This window comes from Etheostoma spectabile, chromosome 13 (genome assembly GCF_008692095.1).
Source record: "Etheostoma spectabile isolate EspeVRDwgs_2016 chromosome 13, UIUC_Espe_1.0, whole genome shotgun sequence".
Classification (NCBI taxonomy): domain Eukaryota; kingdom Metazoa; phylum Chordata; class Actinopteri; order Perciformes; family Percidae; genus Etheostoma; species Etheostoma spectabile.
In genome coordinates this window covers 12434961-12443731 of record NC_045745.1, presented here as the reverse complement: position 1 = coordinate 12443731, position 8771 = coordinate 12434961, and the positions used below count along the sequence as shown (strand labels likewise).

The 8771-nt window shown below is 42.4% G+C and overlaps 1 protein-coding gene across 2 annotated transcripts in view; it reads right to left on the bottom strand.

The window, feature by feature from the left end:
* tecta (tectorin alpha) overlaps window positions 1-8771 on the bottom strand; it is a 25914-nt gene extending 17143 nt beyond the window's left edge. Inside the window, exons 1-10 of one of the 2 annotated variants that reach the window (XR_004334718.1) lie at window positions 8602-8771; window positions 6262-6326; window positions 6032-6171; window positions 5601-5888; window positions 4498-4635; window positions 4219-4384; window positions 3703-4115; window positions 2747-3317; window positions 2039-2649; window positions 1376-1946 (exon numbers count right to left, since the gene is read on the bottom strand). Coding sequence is in view for 1 of the 2 variants with exons in the window: in XM_032534158.1 (XP_032390049.1) it covers window positions 1376-1946; window positions 2039-2649; window positions 2747-3317; window positions 3703-4115; window positions 4219-4384; window positions 4498-4635; window positions 5601-5888; window positions 6032-6171; window positions 6262-6325 (2962 nt within the window). In the remaining variant the exon portion in view is untranslated. The remainder of the gene's footprint in view (window positions 1-1375; window positions 1947-2038; window positions 2650-2746; window positions 3318-3702; window positions 4116-4218; window positions 4385-4497; window positions 4636-5600; window positions 5889-6031; window positions 6172-6261; window positions 6327-8601) is intronic. The other variant, XM_032534158.1, reaches the window with a different exon arrangement.

The following is an 8771-nucleotide window of genomic DNA, read 5'->3' as shown; positions in this document are numbered from 1 at the left end:
GTTAGCACCCAACAGGCTTCAACAGGACAAGTTTTAAACGTGTTTTTAGCCTCTAAACATGTTCAAAATGTCATTAAAAAGGCCTACCCATGTGCAGGGATTCCTTCCAATCTCACTTCTGTAGAACCAAAATATCCATTTAATGATTAAATAAGGTAGTGTCTCCAAACTTACCTCAATTATTATTGTCTCCTGCTAGTTGTACTATAGCACTTACTTTTAAAAAATAAGCATATGGTCCCTAAGCACTTCTCGCAGTATCAACACAGGAACTAAACAGAGCTAATTTAGCACAACTGTCATGCATTTCTTTCACATCTACAGCAGTCAGAGTCACTTTGTTCACTCGGAAGGAATCATGGCACATGTGTTGGCACTTTTAATGACATTCATGAACATGTTTAGAGGCTAAAAACACATTTAAAAATTGCCCTGTTTAAGCCTGTTGAGTGCTAACTCTAGCAGGAGGATAATTTAGTTTTTAGATTTAGATTTAGTTTTTCTCTCTACTGACCGCACTCCAAATTTCCAAACAACAGAGCTACTTGTTGGAATCGACCCAAATTCTCCTTTAAGAACCACCTTTTAAGTCCACACGGCATGATTGATAAAGCAGGTTTTTGGTGGAGTACACTATCTAAATAATAGATAAATATTAGCACAACACGGACTATAGAGAACTGATGGAGAGAAACTTAAGAAGAATACTAGTAGATCTTTTTTTCTTTCACTTATCAAACACAGGTGTGACAAAGAAATAGTTACATTGCATTTCAATAATTGTTGGAACAGAGCCATGGTCATTAGTATTAGTTCCACTTGTGCTTTTCCTGCCCTGACAAATCAAAATGATTGCTGTGAAACAGCTCTAGGAGTCTAATTTATTTGGGAACAATAAAGAAACAAGAGTGCGCTGACACTAGCAATGAATCTAAATTCATGATAGAGAGGAAGCAAAATGACATGTAAAGTGTCAATTTTGTGTTTTCACAGGGGAAATATATACTGTATATATACGTATATACATTATGGCTTCTTAAAGGCCATAAAAGCAGGCCATAAAAGCAGGCCATAAAAGCAGGCCATAAAAAAAGGCCGTTTGTGTTGAACAAACAGTATGTCTCCCACCAAATTTAAAGTCTTGTCACATGTTGTAACAGATATGTTACTTGGTTATATGTTAATAAGAAAACATTTTCAGTTTTTGATGTGTTGCATGTAAACTTTCTCAATAACAACTTACAACATAGTGAGGTAGGCTTAAAGTGTTTGAAGGCATATTTATTACTTATTGTAATTTAATCTCATTATGGGTTAGATGCCAGACAGTTCAACTACCAGCCTGCTCCTTTGACGTAAAGATATTTCAACTCACGGCAGTTGGTGACACTCCTCCAGGAAGAAAGCCCTACTTGGGCATCCTGACAGGCCGTGGCATAGGCCTGCAGTGAAGAACACAGGGCTGAACGATTCCCTTCCTTTACACACATGTTATACAAGCAGTTCCTGAAGAACGGTGAGGGGTTCACCACTGCATGACATGCCAGGAAGGAACTATTGCCCGGATCATTGATGGTACCACACATCCAAGGACTCTGGTAGAGACGCAAGTCTGTGCACATTCGATACAGGTCATCGCAGTCTCCATTGCAGGTGAGGTCATCAGCAATGGACCGCCAGCCCTCTGTGAACTGTTCAGTAGACTCCGCCAGGCGTCCGTTTGGAAGGCGAAGGTCATCAGTGGTATTGCTATTGAAGACGCCACATAGACCACAAGTAACATTGTAGAAGAGGGTGGAGAGGGAGATGTTGACGAATCCCTGGTGAGTGTACTGGACACGAAGCAGACCGCGGGACTCCACTACTGTAGCATTGCCTGGTGCTCTGTAGATCATCATTTTCTCCATTGGATGGACATATGGGAGCGCCACTCGGTCACCATTCACCTGGAACACAAAAAGGTGTCATAGCCATAGGTTTGCAGGAGCTGCACATAGACAACAAAAAAAGGTTTTTGGTCCGTAGAGAAAATTCTAACCTTTACTGTATCAAAATCTATCCCTCCCATCTGAGCTTCCATGTTAGCTACTGTAACCACCACTGGTCTTTTCCAAGTGGGGCCTTTGTTCACCAGCCGCCTGCCCATCTTCACCTCCACCATTGAGCCATTTGCTGGCACTGCGCCACACAGCTTCAGCAGGTAGTAGGAGCTGTCATCTGGGAACAGCAGGAAGGTGCCATCAAAGGAGGTCGTCACAGAGTTTTGGGTGACTGCGCACACTCCCTCCCTCCGAGGGTAACAACCCAGCAAGCCCACCTCAGCCACACACACCTCCCCCTCCTTGCAGGACTCGTTGAAGCAGGAAACTTCCCCATCAGAACCGCAGGTGCAGCGGAGGGTACATTCACCTTCTTCACCGCTGGGGCCTGCCCAGAAAGTGTTATTACGGGGGTAATAGAGGCCGTTATGCTCACAGCCACAGTCTTCACGCTGTACACAACGGCTGCCGCTAAGGACATAGCCTTGGTCACACTGGCAGCCCTCAGTGCAAGGGTGAGCACAATACAGGGGAGAGGTGAGGTCCGAACAGGAGGCTGGGCAGGCACTTGTGCACACTTGGTAACTGCTGAACTCCGGACATGAAAAAGCTGAGAACCGGTAAAAGAGAAGAAATTATGTCAGTTGACACAAGTGAATAAATGTAAAATAAAGAATCTGCATGAACTGAATCAAACTGAATCTCACCGCAGAAGCTGCGAGATCTCCAGGATCGTATCGTGACGCCGAGGGCCTGACAGGCCAGAGCATAGGCCTGGATGGCCTGGCAGAGTGTGGTGATATTATCCCTGTTGCTGCACATGTCATATACACAGCTATACACAAAGGCCGTGGGGTCCACTACAGCTCTGCAGTCCCTAAAAGGTCCATCGGTTTTGTTGATGAGCCCACAGTAGTCTGAGCGAAAGTAGAAGGCTTCAACAAGAGGGTCACAGATGCTGCAGTTCTGGGCGCAGCCATCTGTACACCTCCAGTCTGTGTCTTCGGCGCGCCAGCTGCCCCCTAGCTCCACTACGCTTTCGGCCAGAGAGCCGTCAGGAAGCACAGGATCATCAGCGGGGTCGTCGTTATAGTTACCACAAAGGCCACACGTGTTGTTGAAGTAGGAGCTGGGTAGGGAGATGGATGCGTAGTGTTGGCCGTCATAGGTTACCAAGAGTCCAAAGTCTGTTTCTAAAGCAATGGCAACCCCAGACTGGTAAACTCTGACAGCACCAAGCTGGAGTTGGACCGGTAAAGTCTTCATCAAGCCGTCCACCTAGACAGAGAAACAGAGGAAACATTTGAAAATGACCAAATGATGATGATAGAAAACTTTCAATCACAGTTTGAGAAAGTCAATTGTCAATGTATGTCGATTTCGAATACTGTCACTTTCTTCTTCTACCGTTATCATGACAAAACTTATATCCTGTATTGTCAGCTTGTACTTAGATATTATGAAAAATCAAGGTAGATGCATCCAAGAGTGATCCATAAGTGATCTGTTTATGCTAAAAAACAACTCTTCCAAGGTGGTTGAAGATGGACTTCAAAAGCAAAGTGTAAATTTAGCCATCTAACTCGAATCAACCAACCAAGAAGCACACACAAAGGCAAATATTGTGATAGTTCCCAATATAAAGGGCTCCGCAGATTCTAACCTGGACCGTTCCAAAACTGCCTTTGGGTAACATGACTCTGTGACCGTACACCTCCACTGTGACATCTCTAAGCCAGGAAACAGAGGCGACCCCACGGTTCTCGTTTTTGGCCTCCACGCTGAAAAAAGGCAGCCCTGCCACCTCCCAGCAGGGCCGCGCCAGCAGGTAAGAGCAGGTTCCCTGGAAGTGATAGAGAAAGCCATCGAAGGTGTGGTAATGAGGGTCGCCAAATACCACACAAGTGCTGGTGCGGGTCGGCTGGCAGTAAAAGGCCCCTTCCTGCTGCTCACACGTCTCCAGCTGCCCGCACGGAGCCTCTTTGCACTGCACCTTGTTATCAATGTCAAGGCAGCGGCATCGCTGTAAACACTGGTCAGACAGCCAGAAGATTTCCCCTCGTCTGTAAAAACGACCTGGAGATGATGTAGGAAAGACAGAAGAGATATTTACAAGTGCAGTTCTTCATCAGAGAAACCTGTGTGGACATTATTTTCAGTGTTTGACGTTTGAACTTGCCATTGTAGCTGCAGCCATTGGCAGGATCTATCAGTTCAGTGTCTACGCGGAACAGCCAGCGCCCAGGGGTATTTACATTGGTTGTCTGTTCAATGTTCACTACATCATTTGACCGTGATCCTGGCAGGTTAAAGAAGTGACCAATGTCTCCACCATTAAAACCTGACTGAAAAGGGGAGAGGTGTGAGGGACGTGAGGTGAAATGTTCATCATATCATTTTTGTGTTGGAAAAATAATATCATACGTGTGAAATGATCTTGGAGATGTTGTTAGAATACCTGAGCTGTCGTCCCACCCAGTCCTGTTAAAGGATCTCCACCACTGGCTGTTCCTGTGCTCCATGTGATGTCTCCGTAGTTGAACATACTAAAGGATGCCGCGCCGTCTGAGATTAGTACAGCTTGGAATGTGTTCACCTTTTAATGAAACAAGAGGATTAAGATAGTTTTAAAAAGAGAAAGACAGACATAACATACAAAAAAAGATGAATCCTTTCAACATTCAACTAATGTCTCACTTGCAGACAGCCAATTCCCAAAACTGCATTTAAGAACCCAGTTGTTGGTTCACTGTACATTGACCACTATAAAATGAATATGTGGAATTTCAAAATGGCACTAGGCAAATTCTGACTAAATAATATTCTGTAGATCTGGTCACTTAGGAAAATCTTTCACCATGTGGCAAATTGAAACAAGGCAAAACATTTTGGGGAAATATATAAGTGCGGTCGGTTTAATCATGGTGTTGATCATTTGTAGATCAAAACTTGTCTAGGTGTCTACATACAGTAGGTCAAAACAAGGCTACTTGTGGTTGTAAAAGTTTCTTTTTAATATCTGGCTAAGATATAACAGTGTAGTTGTAGAATGGGCCTCACATGGAATAGTCATTGGAATGCTATGAAAACAAAAGTTATATGTAAATAGATGTCTAAAAACATTCACAAATGTGTCCCAAACATATAAATGTTTTTGGACAAGCAAATCATCAACTAAATGCTTACTCGGACAGAAGAGAGGTACAGTATGCCTGTAATGATATTAGCCTAGCTTAGCAAAATGACTTGACACGGGGAAACTGCTCGCATCCAGCTACAGTGAAACAAACACAGCTTCCAACAACACCAAAAAACTTGATTCAATCACATATTACAGATTACAATTGTAGTTTGCAGCTGTGACGTAAAAAAAGTTAGATCCTGAGTTTTATAGGTTTCATTTAAAAATCTGGACAAGACAGAAACAAGACAGCTTTGAAAATGTTGGAAGACATATTTGTATTGTTTGATCAACCTAGGCTAGAAGTTGCTAAACTAGGCTCAACATTGTTGCTGTGGAACTGTTTGACCAGGATTATTCATGCAGGATTTGGACTTTACCGGGGTTGTCTGACTTCCTCCATAAAAGGTGACTTGGTGCCATGTTGTAATGAAGACCCAGGTGGCTGTGAAGGTGGGCATGTTTTTGAAGTACTTCCGGACATCTTGTGTTGCCCTTTCCAGTATTTCAGGTTCGGTGGTCTCTCGGTAGAACACATCTCCGCGGATGCCGTTGTGCACATCTGCCCAGAGTGGAGCAATGAATGATCTGCTGTCACTCAGGGGGAAAGCCTCTGGTGTGAACTGGCTAACCTGCACGTTGAAGGAGATCACACCATTGTTGTTCACCTGTGGACAGAACAGAGAACAGATAGGGTTGTATTTCACCAGCATAAGCTATGATATATACTTTATACATCACAATAAAGTATTTGAAGAATAATGGCTTTCTGTGTAATATTAAGAGTTTGAGAGTTTTGATCAAGGCTTACATAGATGGAACGGTAGGGGACATTGAAGAAAATGAATTGAATGAGCAAAATAATTTCAGTAGAACTCCCATCATCCATCTTTGGAGTCTCTAGATCCCTATGGCTGGGCCCATATGGATACAGGATGTCCTGAGTACTATCTATAAGCAGAATAATGCACAAGAGCTTATTAAAATTGACTTTCCTTCCCCCTGAAAGATGAATAAATTGATGTGGAGGATGACTCATACCTCCCGTCTGCACAAAGATGCTGAAGAGGTGGAGCAGAATGACTGGACAGCCTGGCCTGACCATTCTGAAAAAACAGAATGAGAGTAGAGACCATATCAACAGTGTTTTTCTTATTAAGTTACAGTACCACTGTCTGAGCAACTGTTAAATTATCTGCCTTGCATTTTCCTTAAAGCTAATTAGAAATTCCGGCAGACATGAGTCATAGGACAACTTCTCATAAACAGGGCCCTTAGACAAAGTGGAGAGGAGGGGGAGAACCATCAAACCAACGTCACGTTACTTCTTTAAGATCAGGCTCCCAGGTCTCCCCTGAGGAGCCCTGAAAAGGCCCTATTATGCATGCCAGAACAATGTGTCAGGATCACATTTGCCTTACGGTCCCATGTGAGCCGGCAACAGTGGACTACGGGCCTCTCTGTGCCTCGGTTTCCTGCAGCTGACCGAATTGGTCCGCTCTGCTCCAGTGTCTCAGTGTCTGAAGCCGTGAGGCTGCTTAGGACCTCATTACCACTTCTGTTTGGGATCCATCCATGCCTTGTTGGCTGAAGGGGGAGGAGTGTAAACACTGGGGCACTAATGGCTTTAAGTGAGTAGGTTTGAATTGCTGAGGTCCTTGCAGTGGCCCTTTGTAGCTTTTCAGTGCTTGGCTTGGCAAACGTGCCAACGGCAAAGTAGAATGTACAGCCAAGTGGGCAGGTTTTCCTATCACCACATAGTATTTAAGCTTAATTGTTAATATATTTGAATAAACATGTAAAGGTTGTGTCTGTACTGTACATCCAATGAATTAAACATGAATGAGCCTATACATCACAACCAACTTTACCAATAAGTTAAAACTGATCCAGTTTGGATATGAACTTGTGAATCATTCTGCCTTTCTCAATGTGCATTCTCGTCTGTTACTGGGTTATTTTGGACTCGTGACCTGTCACAATTTTAAATTTCCCACCAAGATCCCACCATACATTTCGTATCAACCATCGGTAATGGCGGAGGACACGAGCACGACCCACAACTGTTATAATTAACCTTGGTACTACAACTGTTGACGTGTTACCAGATCTTAAGGCGAGAAATTAACTGTTAAGGTATTGAATACGTGGTTGATTTATCAAACATAATAGACATTTTGTAGATGTGACCGGCTAGGTGGCCTGCTAGCTACCAGCCAGTCAGAGTTATCACAGCAAAGTAATACCAGTAATTGACCGGTACAGGAGCTCTGATGTCTCCGTAGTGTTTTAAACATAATTCCCTTTGGATGAAACATTTTAGTTTCAGTGTCAAATTCTACCATTTGTTGCTGGTCAGGTAGGTTTCACTAAAGGTAGAGGTATGGGTTCATATTTTTAAGATAAGATCAGATAAGAAGCCTTTATTGATAAAATATTACAATGCATACAACAAAATTACAAATTACGAATTATTGGTCATTTCACATTGTGCGATAGGACTGTCTCTGTGTAGTTTTGGCTTCTTACATGTATATGAAGCCACACATATATTATATAATTTTGAATGAAACTCAACATGTTTTTATGATTTATTATTCATAGACATTACAGTGAGGACAATCTGTGTATTGTCAATGCCATTGAAATCTCAGAAAAAGCTTGTAAGTGGACCTTTGAGTTGAGATTATTTTGTCACACAACAGATGTGAAGTGTAATCACCAAAGCCTGGCTGAGCTGGTGATGCCAAGAAGTCTGGTTAAAAATACTGATCAATGTCATTCAGAAATCTTTTTTTTTTTTTTTTTAAATTTATACAGTATATCATTTGGAAACTGGACGTACAATTTATTTGAGGTCAGTTTGATGCTTCAGTCAGCTTTTCTCTCTAATGTGTGAATTCTATTCAGCTTGATGCTAAATTGAGTTCAGGTGTGCCGAGGTGAGTGAGCAATGCTGAGAGAGGTCTGCTCTACTGTCATCGCCCACTCATCATACATTGTCAACAGAAAGATTACCACAATTGCTCTTTTGACTATTGTAGCTCACCATCTTATCTGACTGGCATTAACTTGGTGCCTTTTAGCGAGGCAATTAAGATAAAGCCCCTGAAACTTAAAAGATGAACAAGCCACTTCAACCTGTTTATCTCTGGGGTTAGGCTCAAAGAGAGACAACTCTTACTGTATCAGTAAGCCACATGCTTAATCAAAAGATAATTCCCTCTCTGAAGCTCTTTTATTTCATTTACTTTTCTTTTTTTGTTGCATCTGATGCTTGAAGTTAAGACAGAATTGTTGAAAAGTGTTAAAAGCTAAGCAATTACATTCATTTAAATTGTCTATGTTTTAGTCTTAATACTATTATTAGTAGAAATGTACCTGCAAGAGTAGACCAGTGGTACCCAACCTGGGGTTTGGGAGCCAAGAGGGGGTCCCAAGATAAATCTGTAGGGCCACAAGATGATTCAAGGTAAAATAAAAAATAAATGCATCTAAAACAAAGTTAGGTTTAATTTGAACGACTTTTGTACATTTTTTTTATTTTTGTA